This window comes from Anabrus simplex, chromosome 6, assembly GCF_040414725.1.
Source record: "Anabrus simplex isolate iqAnaSimp1 chromosome 6, ASM4041472v1, whole genome shotgun sequence".
Classification (NCBI taxonomy): domain Eukaryota; kingdom Metazoa; phylum Arthropoda; class Insecta; order Orthoptera; family Tettigoniidae; genus Anabrus; species Anabrus simplex.
In genome coordinates this window covers 304,866,643-304,887,074 of record NC_090270.1, presented here as the reverse complement: position 1 = coordinate 304,887,074, position 20,432 = coordinate 304,866,643, and the positions used below count along the sequence as shown (strand labels likewise).

Genomic DNA, 20,432 nt, shown 5'->3' with positions numbered 1-20,432 from the left:
GTGGAAATAGCAGACACTACTCTAATATAATCAGTTTAAGAACTATATCAAGGACTCTTCTGGTCTCTCATTTTGGATATGAGGGCATGATAGCCGTGAGACACCATAGCTTGCTTCTCACCAAGGCGGCTGCAATTCAAATCACAGCCAATGCAAGTAGGAGCTCATCATCATCACCATCTAGGGATCCTTCCAGCAGGCTGGATGGGATTTGAGTGGACAATATGCCTCATATCATTATACGAGGGCTATGTCGAAAGTTTTAGCAGAGCGTGAGAAAAAATTATTACAACAATTACAACTTTCAAAATACTCTCTACTAATACATATATATTTTTCCATTCTCTGAAAGCACTTAGAAAACGTCTCAGTCCAAGCTTCTTTCAGGATGTCATTTAGTGCACTCTCATATGCTGCAATGGCCTTTTAACCTGACAAAAACTGCTGCCCACAAATTTTTTCCTTGGTCTTAGGGAAAAGAAAGAAGCCACATGGGGCCAGGTCAGATGAATAGGGGGGGGGGGGGATGAGGTAACATTTGCACTTTTTCCTTTTCCAAAAAGTCCATTGTTCTGGCAGCCCTGAGCGCAGATGCATTGTCATGATACAGCAGAAGGTGCCCACTCTTTGGACTTTGGGTGCTGTGACCTCCATGTGGTGAGAACTTTGGGAAGAGTCATTCATGTACCATTCAGCATTGACTGTACGTCATGTGTCCAAGGTCACAGAGGTGAGATGTCCCATTTTCGTTTTAAAAAAAAAAATTGCCACCATCATCTTTCCAGAGCTCCGATTTCATCAAACTTTTTGTGGGTGGTTCCTCCCCTGGAAAGCACCACACAGAAAACTCTCTTTGTTTCAGGATCATAATGGTACACACATGTTTCATCAGCTGTGACGATATTGTAGGTATCTTGGGACTGCCCTCCACTGAATTTTTCTAGCACGAAACAACACCAGTCCACTCTCACCTCCTTTTGGCTTTCTGTCAGGGAATGTGGCACCCAACGGGCACATCTCTTGGGAAGGCCTAAATAATTGTGAACAATGGTCTGTGCTGCTGTTGACCCAATATTTAGGGTCACTTCAATTTCACAAAATGTAAGATGTGGATCTTCTTTGATCATTTTCCTCACAGTATCAATGTTTTCCGGGGTCACAGCTGTTGCTGGGCGACTGGGATGAGATTCATCTCCAATTCACTGCCAACCCCGTGAAAAATCGCGAAACCAATTTCCAACTGTCGTCCTAGAAGGGGAAGTCTCACCAAAAACACGCAGCAAATAAGAATGACATTCTTTGACACTTAGATTCTTTTTATAATCATAAAAAATCATTGCGCAAAAATCACGGAGTGACAGATTCATCTTGCACCCTGTCTCACTCAACACTGCCTGTGCTTTCTTCCCACACTGTGAAGGAACCACAGCTGGGAGGGGTTGAGCGCGCATGTTACAAAGTCAAGAATCATCGCTCTTTCAAATGAAAAGAATCCCATTGTCCTCAGAATTACAGTTTATGGGCTGCTAAAAACTTTCGGCATACCCTTTGTAGATTTCCTCTCCTTTTAATATTTTGTAACTTTGTTTCTCTTGTTAGATCTTCTTCAATTTGGTCTAGCCACTTTCGACTCAGATGTCAAACAGGTCTCTTTCCATGTACCTTCCTTTCCAAGCTGGGGATATGTGTTGGTGGCATCATTTGCACACGGCCAAACAATTTCAGTCTTGCAATCTCCAGTCTCAAGTAGGAGTTATGAAACGTACTGTCACATCGTAGTTTGGATTCCATGTAAAACTAGAAGTTACAATGGTTACAATATCTGTGGTCTCATAAACTTAAAAGATCACCTGCTTGCCTTTTAATTTTGGATTGTTGTACTGGCCATGTAATGCAAATGGTGTTGAAGTATCTACTGAATCCTCCCATTTTTATTTTAGAATAATTATGTTAAAGTTTAAACACTTCTACCTCTTACCTCATCCAAGTTGTATAAGATATAAAAAAGTATTTATTGAATGACTGAAAGTAAATATTTCTTAATACATCATGCATTGGAAGAATGTTGATGAGTAACAATGTTGGTTCAGGGAAGTAACAGACATTAATATATTTTGCAGGAGATTTGACCCCAGCTACAGCAATCTACGAAAGGAAGTCCATGCTGGAAAAGTGGGTCATGTACACACCATTAAGATCTGTGCAAGGGATTCACCCCTGCCGCCTATTAGTTACCTTCAGACCTCAGGTAATTATTATTTCTTCTTCTGTATAATCAGTTATTTCCAGCACCTCCTTGATCTTCTGATCCAATGAGAATTTTGTTTACAGGTGGGATTTTCCATGACTGTGCTATTCATGACATCGATATGATGTGCTGGATTCTGGGAGAACTGCCAAACAAGGTGTTTGCAATGGCGCATGCAAATATCCCCGAGATTGCTGAGATAAAAGATTTTGATACTGTAGCCATGGTTCTAAGTTTTCCAAGTGGGACAATTGGCATGATTGATCTCAGCAGGAATTCTTGTTATGGTTATGATCAAAGAATAGAGGTGAGTGAAACAAAATACTATATTAAAGAGGACTGGCATTTCACCATCTATAGGAAAAATTTATTACACTAGCATTTAGCATTGTTTTTTGTTCTTATTGTCAGCTGGCAAAATACTTCACAAGTTCCAGAGAATATATTACAGTTTCTTACATATCTAGTCACAAGCATCTGGAGCCATGTTGCCTGCACTGAATCTGCAGTTACTAGAGAGTCCCTGAGAGAACAGCCTTTGAGTGTACGATTAGGTGGTCCCACAGATGTTCAACTGAGTTTAATTTTAGGGAATTAGGAGACCAGGAAAGTACTCTACTTGAAGGTCCTGGTCATGCTCTGCAAACCACTTTGGACATTTCTAGCCATGTAACATGTCAGGCAATCATCCCAATGAAGACAATATTTATGGGTGTACTGTGATTTGTACGCAGGAATTCATAATCAAATGGATGAGTGGTGCCAGTGACGCAATGAAAACATTCGTCAGACCATAACGCTGCCACCACCAGCTTGAGTGCAAATTGAAGACCTTTTCCACAATGCGCCTTCATTAGCATGTGTGCAGCTATTGTCTGTCTGCTTTGGAGCCCCATATGCAGTAGGGTTCAATGAATTGTTTCAGACACAATCCGATAATCCCTTGCTTCATTTTTACATCGAGCTTCTTCACTGTAGCATGTACAGAAACAAATTTCATGCTATTACAGGTCCAACTGACACTGGACTACCAAGCAACAGAAGGTCTGTAAATTATGAGGTGATGTGCGGTCGGTGTAACAAATCCTCTCAACTGTTCTCACATAGGCTGCATGGACCTCAAACCAGCCCCCAGACCCAGTTAAAAATCCCTTACCAGGCTGGGAATCAAACCTGGGACCTCACGGAAAAAGGCTTTTACTTTCACCACATAAACTGTGCTTTTTCAGAAATACTGCGATCCTTGGTCCGAAAGCCAATATTCATCCCTTTTTGAAACTAGGGATAAATCACTCCTTTTAATGACTGTAATCTTATATATATAAAATAACATGTCCTGATTGACTGACTGATTCATCAATGCCGAGCCAAAACTACTGGACATAGAGAAATGAAATTTTGTGGATACACTTATATTACAATGTAGGTGCTCACTAAGGGAGGATTTTTGGATGTTCCATTGCTAAGGGGGATGAATTTTTAAAATGGGTGTATCTATATCTCAAAAACTTAGTTTAAAGATGTGAAAAATGGTATTTGAAATCTCCTTTAAAAATGAGGAAACATGTAGTTTTTTGTTTTGGAAAATCCTCTCAAGGGGATGAATAAAGGGTTGAATACCTTTTATTTGGATACTTAACACATTCACGCCCATCATCTGAGCGGGCTATTTAAAGGGCTGGCCCAGCTATTCCACCTGTTAGTGGCAAAGCAAACAACAACGAATTCTTTTCACAATAAGTTCTAAACTAAACAAGATATGGAAACAAAATTGTCCACATACTTTAATGAAGTCCTCTAGTGTCTCTGTAGGGTGTGGTAGGTAATGTCACACTGACCTGGGTGAATGGAACATCACACTTTCCACTAAAATAGCGTGTTTCACTAATAATTTTATTTTTGAAGCACACTTGGCACATTTTTGAGGAGAACTTGACTTTATTTAATGGTGGAAACTGAAAGAGAATATGCTCTTTTCTCTTCCCATCTAACCTAAATGGTGATCTTTGGCCGGAGCCCTTTTTGGCGGCAAAATCGCGAGACGTTGACTTGGAGCTGATGAAGTAGATGAAGCTGAAATGTCGGAGAGAGGTGACTGTACTTGTATGTCAGGTTCACTTTTCCCCCCATTTGAGATTTCTCTGATGTTCCTTCAGATCTTTTGGTACACCCCTATTTGACCCTATTGTTCCACATACGGCAGTGTTCTGTTCCTGTAATTGTTTCGAGAGTCCAATGCTATTGTAATAATTGTCCATATAGACTGTATGCCCCTGGCCAAGATAATTTTCAAACAGCTGAAAAACTGTGCTTTGTAAATTCGCACCACTTGCAACATTTATATTGTCCCTACACGCCATGGTTACACTTCAGAACGCAATTATACACACGCTTGTGCAATCACAAACCAACTACGCAGCTAGTTGGGCCAGCGCAAGGCTACCTTCAGAAACAAAACAAAAGTGCACTGGGAGGGAAAATCACTGTGGCCATGTGGTTTCTGGTGAGTAGAAGCATTCATAAGGGTATTTACCTTCATCTCTCTTGCACATATTTGTGACCAAAATAGATCCCAGCTGCGTAGGAACGACTCCAGTTTAAGGTCAACAAATTAATCTAAAAAGCCACCTAATCGATACTTTATTTCTTTTGCCTTTGGTAAACTTAAAAATACATTAACAAACACAGTACATGTTTCGACCACTTAGTGGTCATCTTCAGCTGTATATAAAAAAATCTTAGATGATAACATTTAAAAGCAAGCACATTGGATCTTAAAACTATATCCCATGGGAATCCAAAAACTATTGTTCTAGATGCTTTAAATGAATTGGAAGATGGGGGGGGGGTTGGGGGTAAGGAGATTTATGTGAATGATACTTAAATTACAGTATCGTTTACAATTGTGTTTAAAAAACTTAAATGCTGAAAAACATATTTAAAATATTTAAAAGCGTCTATGGTAAAATTCTTTTTGATAAAATTAGGTGGCGTGAATAAAATGTTCGTGTTTGTAATAATCTTCAGGCATTTGTGAGAAAATAATAACTTAACTAAAATTCGCGTCTGTGGTGCTGTTAAACACTTTGTTTTTAATAAACATACTTTAAAATATTCTAAAGTGTCTATGGTAAGGCACTTATTCAAAAACACTTGTGCTCGAATGAAAGTTTATGTCAGATGCACCAGTCTTCAGGTATTTATTGTTTATATTTAATAACTTCCTTCAGTGATATTCTTGTGGTTAAAAGGCCGTGTTGACTGTTTAACTTCCGAGAATTGCTCTTCGGAATGTGATAAAAGAAATTGTGTTAGTCGTTTAACTTGTTAAAAACCCTGTGGTGGCTTCTGTTATACAAAATGGCGATCTGATTCGGGCAGCTTGCCTCGCGATCTGTAACCAGCAGGAGATCGTAATATATTAAAATATAACATATGATAAAAGTAAAAAGCTCCGAATTCTAAATAGATAGCGGGAAGATATTTGTATTCGAGATTGCGTGGCCTTGACTTACCTTATCTGGCAAATGTTTAATCCGCGTTGCCTTGGAGAACTGCCTTCGTGCACGACCTAGTGTGATAGCAGTGTGACATGTCTTGTCTTGTCTTGCGGATATTTATTTGGGATTCAAAATGTCTTGTCTTGTCTTGTCTTGTCTACATTATTTAATGGGCTTCGCTTGAGAGCGGTATACCCAGCCACGTAACCGAACAAAGAAACCAAAGTATGGAGGAGGTGGACAAAGAAAGTCAAAAGTGTAAAAAAAAAAAAAAAAAAAGGGTGGGAAATTAAGGAATAAAACAACACGACTACACAGGAAAAACACAAGGACACAAGGGGACTAATCTTCACGCCAAAGCGACCGATACTTGGCGACTTTCTACTAATCACAAACAGACCGGGTCAACACCGAGGGGAGAAAGAAAGGTATCGAAACTACTAGACCGGGTGGGAGAGAGAAAAGAAATGGATAAGGTAACTACGGTTAGATATCGAGAATCGAACACGTCTATATTGCGGTACCGCGAAAATGGGAATGAATATTATATGAGGTAGATAGACAAACCATTATCAGAGGGAATACGTGTTATTTGGTTACATTACTACCGGCATTCCTGGTAGACCTATGCTGTGAAGCAATAGAAGATTCGAGGTTGCGTAAAAGAGCCACAACTTCCTCCTGTAGAGTAAGAAGCCTTTTTGACCATGTGGCATGGTGCTCAGCTGCCTTAGCATACGCCCCAAGTTTATCGGAAATAGCGGGAATTAATTTCGAAACCGGGTTCAAAGCCCGGGATGTTTCTGGCTTTACGGTCGCAGGCGACACAGCCTGCTGGGAAGGAACGGGAGTGCTCGTCCCGGATACAGAGGCAGTGGAAGATATGGCAGTCGTAGCCGAGGGAGGTATTTTGAGGAGTTCCCGATATCCCTGGGCATCATACCCTGGTGACCTATCCGGACTCGGAGTGGGGGATGAGACAACCGCCATAAATTTACGTTTTCTGGGCTGCTGATTCTGTAGAACCTGCGCAGATTTTTGGAGTGGAGGAAATTGTTGTAGGGTCAAAAGGGGGCTGAATCTATTGGACACTGGGGTAAAAAAGGACTCGGGGGATAAAGGAGAAACTTCCAAAGCCTGCTGTTTTTTCATAGCCTGTTGTCGTTTATGTTCTGGGCATTGTAGAGATCCCACGGAATGCTCCCCGGAACAATTGAGACAAAGTCTGTAGGATTCTTACATACTGTAGTTTCATGATCTTGTGCGCAATTGGCACATCGAGGGAGTTGAGCCCTACAGTTTTTTCTGGTATGGCCATATCGTTGGCATCGCCGACAGATAGTCGGTTGAAAGACAAACGGGTCGACCTGGGTTCGAACCCGATAAATGGAGACGAAGGCAGGTAAAGTCTGGCTACGAAATGTGAGTTTAATGGTGCCAGTTGGAATATAACTGACCCGGCCATCCTGAACGGAGCGGCGGTTCATTCTCTGAGCTCCAACGATAGGGGCGGTCGATTCAGCAACCTGACAAATTTCCTCTACGGACAAATCTTTATCAACCCCTCGAATAACTCCGATCTTATAGAGTGACGCGGAAGGAATAAATGCTTTAAGCTTTTTTTTTTTCCTTTAAGATAGGATTGGTGAGAAAGTTATTAGCTTTTGTGCTTGTCTGAAACTCTATTTGAATCCTATGGCGACCTCGCCGAGCAATTTGAGTAACACCGGAAAATTTACGGTCATAAAAAAGTTTTCCCAAAGCCATGGGATGTATACTACCCAATTTCTTACTTACATCAATGGCCTCCACAAATACTAGATATGGGCCTTTATGGGTATCATCGTATGTCTGCGTTTCAGGTTTAAGAGCATACACATCAACCTTAATAGAGGAAACACGGTTACTATCCGATGGGGTTGGGTCATTTAACACAAGTGTATTGTCCATAGAGTACTCACGAGTATCAACTTCTACAGACTCCTCCTCCATACTCTGACCCCCACTCGACTCCGCCATGATGTGGGGAGTGAGTTAGAATTTAAGACATGCAATACAAAACCTCGTACCGCTCCCAAGGAAGCTAAGTAAGACGAAACACTGAACACCCGAACCTACTCGCACCACACGGAGTAATATACTAGCACCGATAGTCACACGTCCACTCTCCAACGTGCACCACAGGCAACTGGTGTGACATGGTCTGATTGTTCGTGGAATATTCCGGAGAAAGGGGAAGTAGAGTTGTGTCGTCATCTAGTACGTCTTGTGAGGGGGGAGGGATTACTGGTTGTGTTTCAGTGACGTCGTGTTCGAGTATTTCATTTGTTTGTCTTGTTTGTTTACTGTTTACCATTTCCACGTATTTACTGAATTGTTCGTATAGGAGGTTTTTTTCGTTCGTTTCGTTTAGATTCCGTTCCCTGTTCTCTAGTTTATCGAGAGTAATGTGGATGTTTTCTAGGTTATTCATTAAACTTCCTTTATTAATCCTACTGATAATTTGGAGATCTTGTCTGATGTTAGTGAAATTGTGATTTGCTTCCTTCATATGAGCTCCCATAGCAGAGTATCTTTTGTATTTCTCTGCATTCACATGTTCCTGATATCTAATTAAAAAGCTCCTCCCAGATTGCTCCACGTATGTTTTTTTGCACTGGGTACATGTCAATCTGTAAATGCCAGATTCCTGGCATTCGTCATCTTTAAGTTTATTGACTTTATTGTGATTAAAAAATCTGTGTTTTGTATTGTTGTTGGTTGAGAAAGCTATTTTGGTATTGTGCTTCTTAAACAAATTCGTGATTTCATAAATCCCCGGGTTATTAAAGGTAAATTTGACGTATTTCTTTGCATTCTCCGATTGTTGCTTTAGTTTAATTTGTTGTTGATATTTGCACTTAGTAATGATTTTGTTAATGAATTTCAAACTGAAACCGTTATGTAAGGCTTGTTGACGAATGAAAGATAGTTCCTTCTTTCTGTCTGTATCTGTTAACGGGATTTCAAAGGCCCTGTTGACGAAACTGTAGTAGGCGGATTTCTTTTGTGAAGTGGGATGTAAAGAATCGCTTTTAATTGTAGTCGGTGTAAAAGTGGGTTTTCTGTGTATTTTAAACTGGAAATGGTTGTTTATCCGAATTGTTTGAATATCTAGAAAATTAAGTGTACCTTCTTCTTCTTCTTCTTCTTCTTCCGCTGTAAATCTAATGTTTGGGTCTAAAGTATTCAAGGTATTTAGAATACTTTGACTGTCATTAAGTTCTTTGTTTATAATGACAAAAGTATCGTCAACAAAGCGTACCCAGAAATCTAGTCCTTTAATGTGGCCTACTATCTGAGTGTATTCCAAGTGATCGAGGTATATGTTAGCTAAAATTCCGGAGGCCGGTGCTCCCATACGTAGTCCGTCTTGCTGATAATTTCTTTTCTTTTAATAATAAAATTTATGGTTCAATACGAATTCCAGGATAGTTATGAAGTTTTCTATTTCAGGTTTACTGATGCGTTTATGGTCTAATAAATTAGTTTTTATAATCTTGATAGTGTCTTTTATAGGAATGTTCGTATACATGTCTTTAATGTCGAAAGAACTTGTTACGTGAGAACAAGTTAATTTGAAATCTTTAGCGGCCTTACAAAACTCTTTAGAGTTTTTTTTATCAAAGTTTTGGTATAAAAAACATAGTTTTGGGACAAAAACTTATGAATAAATTGAGAGGCTTTGTACGTAGGACTTTTCCGAAAATTAATTACTGGTCTAATAGGTACGTCCTTTTTATGTAATTTAGGCATAGCTCTTGCCTTAGGAAGTCCAGGGTTCATATTTATGAGTTTATGGACTTCTTGGTCATTTAAAAGGAAGGTGCATTGCTTCAGTATTCCTTTCAAATTCCTTTGGATTTTTAGGGTGGGGTCTTTCTCAATTACCTTAAACTTGTTACTATTGAAAAAAGTTTCTGTTTTCTTAATGTATTCGGTTTCATTTAATATTACCACTGTTCCTCCTTTGTCGACTTTTGTTATAACTACGTCATTTTGCCTAATTTTACGCTGAAGATCCTTCTCAACTTTTGAAATGGCGGAATTAGTTAATAATCCTTTAATTACGGAGGGAATCTTTTTCTTTGCTTCGTACCGTACATCATTTTGAATGTCGACTGGAAGAGTTTGTATGGCCGTTTCTGTTTCTGCTAACGTTTGTATTAATTCTAGTTTGTTGTTGATACTTTGCCAATTATGATTTGGACCTTTGCCTAATATTTGTAGTTCTTGTTCTGTAAAAGTCGTGTTAGACAAATTTTTTACAGGGGGTGGGAGTTTTTCACAATTGAAAGGTGTTTTAGGTTGAGGCTTATATTGTTTAGTTAGGGCATTGCTTTTTAGGTTTTCTAACTTCTTATTCAATGTCGCCTGTTTCTTGTTCATTAGACTCTCTACTTTATCTCTACAGTATTTTTGTACAGAATCCCATTCTAACGGTACCAAATTTATTGACGCTGAAAGGTGCGCTAGGTAAAGTTCCCGATTAAGGAAAGATTTCTTCCTATACATAAATTTGATTTCTCTTTTAAGCCATAGACGGTTAACTGTTTTCTGGGTTGAAATTTGGAATACTGAGCGTATACTGTTTCTTTGTGTCCCTTTTAAGAAATTAGGAACCAGGTTGTTAATCAAACATTCTTTCAGGAATGTTATATCTGTGCTTACTTTTGCAAGTTTCATCTTTAGTTTAAGATAGATGTTCGTACTATTTCCTGCTTGGTTAGCATTCGTATTGCAAGCTGTCTACTTCATGGCCGTATCGATGAGTTTAATCAACAAATTAATCTAAAAAGCCACCTAATCGATACTTTATTTCTTTTGCCTTTGGCAAACTTAAAAATACATTAACAAACACAGTACATGTTTCGACCACTTAGTGGTCATCTTCAGCTGTATATAAAAAAATCTTAGATGATAACATTTAAAAGCAAGCACATTGGATCTTAAAACTATATCCCATGGGAATCCAAAAACTATTGTTCTAGATGCTTTAAATGAATTGGAAGATGGGGGGGGGTTGGGGGTAAGGAGATTTATGTGAATGATACTTAAATTACAGTATCGTTTACAATTGTGTTTAAAAAACTTAAATGCTGAAAAACATATTTAAAATATTTAAAAGCGTCTATGGTAAAATTCTTTTTGATAAAATTAGGTGGCGTGAATAAAATGTTCGTGTTTGTAATAATCTTCAGGCATTTGTGAGAAAATAATAACTTAACTAAAATTCGCGTCTGTGGTGCTGTTAAACACTTTGTTTTTAATAAACACACTTTAAAATATTCTAAAGTGTCTATGGTAAGGCACTTATTCAAAAACACTTGTGCTTGAATGAAAGTTTATGTCAGATGCACCAGTCTTCAGGTATTTATTGTTTATATTTAATAACTTCCTTCAGTGATATTCTTGTGGTTAAAAGGCCGTGTTGACTGTTTAACTTCCGAGAATTGCTCTTCGGAATGTGATAAAAGAAATTGTGTTAGTCGTTTAACTTGTTAAAAACCCTGTGGTGGCTTCTGTTATACAAAATGGCGATCTGATTCGGGCAGCTTGCCTCGCGATCTTATCTGGCAAATGTTTAATCCGCGTTGCCTTGGAGAACTGCCTTCGTGCACGACCTAGTGTGATAGCGGTGTGACATGGTCTGATTAAGATTTTTTATATACAGCTGAAGATGACCACTAAGTGGTCGAAACATGTACTGTGTTTGTTAATGTATTTTTAAGTTTGCCAAAGGCAAAAGAAATAAAGTATCGATTAGGTGGCTTTTTAGATTAATTTGTTGATTAAACTCATTGATACGGCCATGAAGTGGACAGATCCAGTTTAAGGTTGCGCTTATCCGGGCTAACTCGGATATGGTCCACAGCATGGTCACGCGCTATAGGCAATAACTCGGATACGGGCGTGAATGTGTTAAATCTCAAACATTGAAGATGTTACAGTTATGAAAATTGGTATTTGAAATCTCCTTTAATAATAAACACATATTTTTTTTGTTTTTGGACAATCTACTTAAGAGACAGAAGTGACAAAGGGGATGAATTTTTAAAATGAGTATATCTACAATATACTGCGACGTACCCACTCTTGCCAACAGATGAGTGACATGTGACGTGCCGGGTCACCTTAATTTTAATATAAATACATACTTGCTCATATACTTCTCCATAAGCAATATCCCATGGGCGCCAGCCTTCAAACTGATGGCTTGAAGACGATAGTTGATAATTAATAATATGTAATGAGACTCTAAATACTCCCAGAGGTGGGATGGCAGAACACTAACCATCAAGTACACTCTAACTTGGAAATTCAGGACCGTTAATATGAATTTCTGCAATTACTAATTAACATAACTATTTATTAGGATGAAAAACATGATGGCATATTTAAGAAATCTGAACTTATGGAAGCAAAAGAAAAATTGAAGGAAATAAAATTTAATAAACTGAACTGTTGCGCGGAGACTTGCAGTAATTTATGCCATTAGCTCACCATTTGTAGACTCTGTTATCTGGACATGATCTATGTAGCAGCTGATGTTTGATGGACCTCTCGTGCTGGCATCGTCATGTAGGTACCAGTCCTATTTCTGATTCGTGCATAACTCACTAATTGAACAATGACTTTCCTGACTTTAACACTTCCTGTAGTACTCCTTACATAAAGTTGTAATGAATCCTAACTTTAATAGCAAAACCACCTTGGGTTACGTTCATGGAGAGAATACACTTGTATTCTTCTGTATTGCAGAAATGTAGCGTAACTAAATACATAACAAGATTTTTCCTGTCCTATACCAGTCAAAACCGGTCTCTCGTTAACTTTAACTCTTGTCATTGAGATAATCAGGTCTCAATGAAAGTAATTTTGAGCAGTGCTGTACTCAGATGTGAAGTGAACTAAGTTAAGACCTTCAACAGCTAAGACCTTCTCCAAAGTCAAGACGTACAGCCCTCCTTCGATGTAATGATAGAATAGATTAGAACTGACCGATAGCATTGCTCTCTCCAGCTCTTGTCACAGATGTATATAGGCTCCAAAATCTCCTTCCATGTACCATATCACATGGTCCAGTAAGTTCTGATGTACTATCCCTTCTCCTATCCATCATCTTGTTCCATAACGTCCATTCACATAGGTTGAACTTTCGCGTGCTCTCAACATGTCATGTAGCGAACTTCGAAAAGTAGGCGTTAACAAAGCTTTAACTGTCTCTTCAGAGTATGAAAGGGGTAAGAATTGTTGCAAGCTTGCTGACGTCTTTTTCCTGGTAATTGGCTAAAATTAGCATGGCGAGTCCGGTCACCTGACCTCAGCTACTGGAAATTTACTCCAAGCTATTAATACGAGTGATGTTGTAATACCTTACTCAAGAAGTCGTTTGTCCAGAATACGTTATAGCCGTGATATAAAGAAATGATATAATGATGTGAAATGGATGACTAAAAACCCTATATCATGTGGCGAAGTTAGGGCACCCGGCCCTCTCTTACACTCAACCACAATACATCAAATAATATTGAGGCTGCCTGTTACTAATTATACTACTTATAATATCTCCTAATTAAGCTTAAGTTACACACCCACACAATATGCAGCTTATTAGCTCATTAGCTCGTTAATTCAGTCCTCTTTTCTCTCTCCCACAGACACTTGCACACACACACTTACAATTTACACACTTATCAACTATCCTTACGTTTACATTATATAAAATTAACAGAACCATTTGTAATTTTTCAATTACCAATCATACGCACATATGCACACTTCAATCGGTAACTCTCAACAGGAAGTCTCAGCAAGTTATTTTAAATTTGAGAAAAGAGTCAATGCCCCTGACACTTACTGGCAGGGAATTCTAAAGCCTGGAACCAGTTACAATAAAAGAATTATTATACACAGAAGAGTGGTGAAGAGGAATAGCTAGAGTGGAGCCTGAGCGAGTGTTACGGTTATGGAAGGAAGAGAGGAAGTGAAGTTTAGATGAGATATACTGGGGGGGAGTTACAATGCAAAAGTTTGTGTATTAAGACAAGTATATGATATTCACGTCTCTTATCAGGCTTTAACCAGTTCAGCGCTTGATAGTAAGGAGTAATATGCACATTATACCTTAGGTTAAAAATGAATCTAAGGCAACAATTCATAATACGCTGCAGTATCCTAGTTTGTTCCTTAGTAGTGTCTATCAAGATTACATCACAGTAGTCAAGGATAGGAAGAATTAGGGTCTGTGTTAGTCTTTGTCGCATATTTAGTGGTACAATGTCTTTATTTAATTTCAGTGGGTGTAGAGTAGCAAACACCTTCTGTCCTACGTTTTTGATATGTTCTGTCCAATTTAGAGTTTCAGTCATAGTCACCCCAAGATTTCTCACTGTTTTACTGTACGAGATTGTGCTATTATTTATTTGTAGATGAGGAATGATCGAATCGTTGATCTTGTGTAGGAGCTTCTGGGAACCAACAATGATAGCTTGTGATTTTGATGGATTTATGAGAAGTCTGTTTGCGAGAGCATATTCACTGAGTTGTTTCATGTCATTATTTATGTATTTTACAGCATTTGGTAACTCACTTAAACTGCAATGATAATATATTTGGAGATTATCGGCATATAGGTGATAATTACACGTTTTTAAAGATGAATGTAAACAGTAACGGTCCTAAAATACTACCTTGTGGCGTGCCCACTTTCCTTGTACGCCATTCTGAATTTCTTTCGCGAGTTATCACCCGCTGCCTCCGATCTTTCAAATATGACGTAAAAAAACTTCAGTACTAAAGGGTCAAACAAGTAAGATCCCACTTTCTTAATTAGTAGCTGTAAGTCTATTGTATCAAACGCACCACTGAAATCCAGTAGCGTTAGTACTGTAACTTGTCGTTGTTCCATAGCTAGTCTGATGTCTTCTGTCACTTTAAGGAGAGCCGCGGCAGTGCTGTACCCTTTCTTAAAGCCCAATTGTAATGGGTCAAGGAGAGAATAGTTATTTAAATATTTCAGTACTTGATCATACACCAGTCTTTCCAAAGCCTTAGAAAGCGCTGGAAGAATAGAAACTGGGCGATAGTCAGAGATCAGTTTCGGAGCGTTTATCTTGGGCATTGGGATGACATTAGCTTGTTTCCAGAGTGCAGGGAAAGTTCCATTTCTGAGACAGTAATTGAATATAATTATGTGTGATAATCGGGAAGATAGCGCTTATTATATTATGTATGAAATGCATAGGGATGTCATCTACTCCTACTGCTTAAGATTTAATAGAGTATAGTACTTTTTCAATTTGGTTGTTAGTGACTTCTTGGAAAGAAAATTGAGGACGGTTAAGTGGAAGGATGGCTGATTGATTCGTATTTAATTCTGCCTGATTGATTGGTTTAAACGCGATTCGTTCTTCAGAGAAATATGTAATAAGCTCATCTAGGGGAACAGTTGGTTCTCGTTGCTGTTGTTGGCCTTTTACAATACCAAGTGAGCATAGATCTTTCCAGGAATTCCTTGCATTCAGTTTACCTGAAAGACAGTTTATCAAAATATTTACGGGCAAAGTAGAGCGAGTGCCTAGTTATCAGAAGGAGAAAGAAAACTGCATGTCAAAAGCTTTTGTGCTATATGTAGCACGTCTTTTGGCTGACTACAGTAGTTCATGATTCAATCGAACGCGACAGCCTAGGGCTGGCAAATGAAGCATGTTTGAAGACATTCTACCTTCTCTAAGTACTTGACCAATTTTCAAGAGAATCACAGCACTGAATTTGTAATTAAAAAAACGAAGTCATTACAGTTATCTCGGTAGATACTGACAACATGGTAAAGTACTGCAGGTTCAACTATGAGCCCTTAATACCATAAATGAAAGTGAAAACAGAATGTCAATATCTTAAATGGTTCACAAGTTATTTAAGGTGGTCACCTTAGCTGAATAATCCTGTGCAATTTGTTAATAACTGTACATAAGATGTATAGCTACCTTGATACCTTGCAACTGTTGTCCACAGCGTAGCTTCTGGTGATGCATTTTGGGCCAGAGGTGTACTTGGTGATGATTTCCCTTCCATGATAGTATGTTTTGTTTTAAGTGCTCGATCATCCTAGAAGTATTTCTGCTGGCATATTTTAGTTCTTTTGAACAAATAACACAGGTGGCGCTGTCAAGGGAAAGAAGGAAAACAGAGGCCATTTGCGGGGAATTAGTAACTATAAAGCTAGGCGACTCAGAAACCAATCTCCTATTTGCCACCATGACCATTCTCAACCCACAGTTCAAAACGTTTGCCATTCATGGATGCATGTCATGCGAAAAATGCAGTGGAGTATTTGACGACAGTGTACAGCTATATTAACCGATACATCAGAGTTGTGTATCACATATTTCAGCCAGTGAGCAATGCCCACCACCATTATCATCAGATGTATTTTCAGTATGGGCATCGTATGATGCCATAGTAGCAGAAAAAAGAAGCCATAAACGCTGTAGCTGATGCTGCTATGGAGATACAGTGTAACCTTGGAGAAGCCAATGTTCAGCATAGTCAATCTTCTAGAATACTGGCGCTACAATGAGAGCCGATATCTGATATTGTACATTTTAGCCAGGAAATACCTCTCCATAATGTCTACATCAGTTCTGAGTGAAGAGATATTTTTCAAGATTGGTTTCCTTATCAATAAACATAGAAAAGGTTGCAGGGGAAAGCGGTAGGCAAACGTACATATATTTTTTAATAAGAATTATCCAACTGAGAAGGTATAGTTAATTTGCGTTGTGATGGAGGCCCACACTGTTTTTGCTATTATTATTTACTAATTCCAGAGAGCAGTTTACTCGCACAAAGATATTGTCAATATGTGGAGCATATATCGTATAGTTTCATAAGATGTTATATGTTCAATTAATGAGATATTTATTTCTATTAGAAGGAATATTGCAGTCAGTGTGTTATTGTTGCATTCTAACATAAAGAATACAGATATGTGGTCTCATATGCAAGACATTTACCTGCTAACATCTTTTTTCACATCATTATTAATTTAATTGATTCCTTCATTGTCTGGCTTTCACCGTGCAATTCATAACATATTTTTACATCTTGTTTGCAGTCAAATCTACTGTTTGTGATATGATCCAAGAACCCAGCCGAGTAAACTAATAGATAATGCTTTCGTACACAGTATTAGCCAAGATAGACTTAAGTTGGTCGTAATAATCTTATTCAACTTTACCCAGTAAAACTGTGATTTACGTCATAAAACTCTCGAATTATAGATGTCGCACTAATAACAAATTACCGGTACATCATGACGAGACTGGATATTAACAATGTTCATGATTTGTTTGTGTTTTATACCGAGCATAGTATGGTACAGCACTTAGTTTATATACGGTATACGATTTTTGGGTTCGTTCATGCCGCAAATTAACATAATCATAGCCTAACAGGGCATAAACAACAGCGTTATAACAGTGAAAAGAAAGCTGATCTCAAATGTTACTTTGTTTCTTTTAATGAAACATTTAACGATTACAGGATATAGAATTTGCTTGGTTGTGATGCATTGTTTTAGGTAATACATCAAGGTACTGCTACTGTATATTTCACATTTTGTAATATTTTGTCATCAGTTCTAAACATTGTACATGGTTATATAAGATGAATAATGATTTAGAACTCCAGCAGCAGGCTTTTGACAAAATTTAACTGCGAACAGGTTTCCACATGAGAATGTTATTTCACACAAAAACCGCTGACGATACACTATCAAGCTTAAGCTCATAGTTATTTAGAAATCACACAGATCGTAGCACAGGAGAATCAGTCTCAAGATCTGTGAGTTCAGTCTCCAGAGTCTCGAGCGAGACCATTGTCCATCACTACTGTCGCCCAGGTGGTAGATTACCTAGTCCTTTCTTAAATTATTTCAAAGAACTTGGAAATTTATCAAACATTTCCCTTCAGAAATTGCTCTTCCTATAAGCTAATATTTGTCCCAATTTGTTCTCTTGATTTCCGTTATCTTTCCTACAATTGAATGCTCCACACAAGCTAATTCATCTACTAATGTCATTCCATACGATTTCTCCGCCAACAATTCAGAACATTCTGCTTAGGCGAGGAGCCCAAAGTTTGCAACATTTTTGTAACACCGCTCATTTGTCAGAAATCGTCAGAACAAATTGTGCTGCTTTCCTTTGGATCTATTTCCGTTTTTGTATTGAGTAATCTTGAAGCGAGTTCCATGCAATGAAACCATACTCTAAATGGGGTCTTTTTCAACAACCACTTTGTTAATAAAACTTGCATAGTTCTATTATAATACCAATGTAGTTGGTCCGTTATTGGACATTATAAATTTTCCAGCTAACTCATTCCTGGTTGCCAGCGCTTTGCCCCAGTGTGCCAAATTGGGCTCATCGGTTGGTAAATAGCACACCCACTAAGACGCATGGCTAGTTCATACTGTGGAGGCCACTGCATAGGCTATTTGGAGCCACCAGCAGTGCCAACGCACTATGAGACTTCGTCTTATTTTAAAAAATTGATGCCTGCCTGGCCATCAGATGACATTCCCTATGGGAATGAACATCTATGTCATAGTTCTATTATGTTAAGAAAGTGACAAGCAGTGTTTAGGACATTTGTAGCAAATGCCATCAAGTAAACTCATTCTAAAAGTATAGAAGTGCAGCCTTCTTTTGACCAAGTGTAGATAAACTTATTAACCTCTGTGTTTTAAAAAAGATGAGAAATTTCTTAAGATAAGGTGTTCATTCTTTATGGTTGTGCTTGTACCTGGGAACTTAAACAAGGTTCAACCTTTGAACGTTTTATGTCGGGAACTGTACATATTTGCTGAGACATTAATATTAGACTGGATAGTCTCTTCAGTTTTTTAATGTTGCACTAACTCTTGACAGGCTTTCGGTGATTAAGGTGCCCAGGGTGAAAGTGGGAAACTTTGGAAAACCATCTTTACAGATGCCGACTATCATCAAAATGCAAGCTTACAGCTATACGGCTCATACCATGCAGCCAACTTTATGTATCCACAAAGACTCACACGAGATGTTGTCAGCTGGTACAATTATTTTATTCACATCCATTTACAAATTAAACACACATATAACCAGAATCACTGTTGTCACAACAAAACTGTCACATCACAAGCCGCCATTTTAAAACAACTGCCAATCGCTGCACATGGAGATTACAACCTTAACACACAGTTGAAACAGATGACTGCGTAAAAGCATGACACAAGTATAATCTTGCTACACTGTAACTCTACTGAACAATAACTCTCTAACCACTAACTAACTGGCACCGTCAAAATCGTCTTTTTATATATATCCTGGCCAGGCTTTCAGAAAGATATATCACAAAAAACTACCTTCTTGAAAATTCTAGAGTGCCCAATACATAGATATAGTGTACAGAATATTCTCAATCGTTCTAGTGCCTGTTACCATTCTGGAAGTTACAGTGTGTTTCACAATTATGGATTACAAATTATCTATACAGGAAAGAATAAATTATAATACAGGTTTTAAATTAATTGAACTGATATAAATGTTTATGTACAGCACATATTTCATGACATAATCTCACACACAATATGATCATTCGACTACGTAAATAATAATACTAATACTTTCATAACTTCACACACAATACGATCATTCACTATGTAAATAATAATACTAATACTAAATGGATGAACATCACTTCATAGCCATGATGATAATAATAATAATAATAATAATAATAATAATAATAATAATAATAATAATAATAATAATAATAATTCAAGCACTACAATAAGTGATTAAAACGGAATGTCTGTACGCTAGTGAATGCCTCCAAATGACAGGGAAAGCGGGACTGAGAGAAGCTGAGAAATTCGAAAGAAAGATCCTTCACATAATAATGGGTCCAAAGATTGTGGATGGACAGTATAGGTTGCGAGGAAGGGAAGAACTACCATGACAATGAAAGGCTAACTGAGTCCATCAGAAAACGGAGACTTAAATTCTATGGGCATTTATTTAGAACGGATGAGAAAGAGACTTACGAAGAGGATTTTCACAATGCTAGACAGCAGACCTAAAGTGCCGGACAAATAGTTCAGGGAGTTGAGAAAGGTTCTCAAACAGGTGGAGAAGACATCTCAAACCAAACAAAGTTTAGGTCAGTGATCAACAAATTCCAGGGATTCCACGACGAACCAAAACTTAACCGTGGGTGGACGGAAGAAAGAAGACAGGCTGCCAGAGAAAGGATGCTAAAGTTTTGGGCCATGAAGAAGGCTTCCAGAAACATGTAACTATTACCTAACATGGTCTCTAATGGCCGTAAACGAAAATGTAATAACAATTCAAGCTCGATGTTTGCAATAGTTACCCATGAGTGAGAGAATATTATTTTCAAGTTATATCTGTTTATCGCACCTGCGTCAATATCCCCCCTTATAACTTGAAACAATTTCCACACTTTGTCACACTCTCTTGGTCCTCACCATTTAACTACACACAGACTACCTCAGTCACATAACCCTCCTGTTGGCACTGTCGAAGTCCACAGTTCGCAGCCCGGCGGTTCCATTGGGGACCCCCCTTCCCATGGTGGGT

The 20,432-nt window shown here is 38.2% G+C and overlaps 1 protein-coding gene across 1 annotated transcript in view; it reads left to right on the top strand.

Moving 5' to 3' along the window:
* The window catches only part of LOC136876509 (uncharacterized oxidoreductase YrbE), an 85,920-nt gene that overhangs the window by 47,337 nt on the left and 18,151 nt on the right, over positions 1 to 20,432 (top strand). Inside the window, exons 5-6 of the mRNA XM_067150523.2 lie at positions 2,121 to 2,248; positions 2,332 to 2,555. Coding sequence (XP_067006624.2) covers positions 2,121 to 2,248; positions 2,332 to 2,555 — 352 coding nt within the window. The remainder of the gene's footprint in view (positions 1 to 2,120; positions 2,249 to 2,331; positions 2,556 to 20,432) is intronic.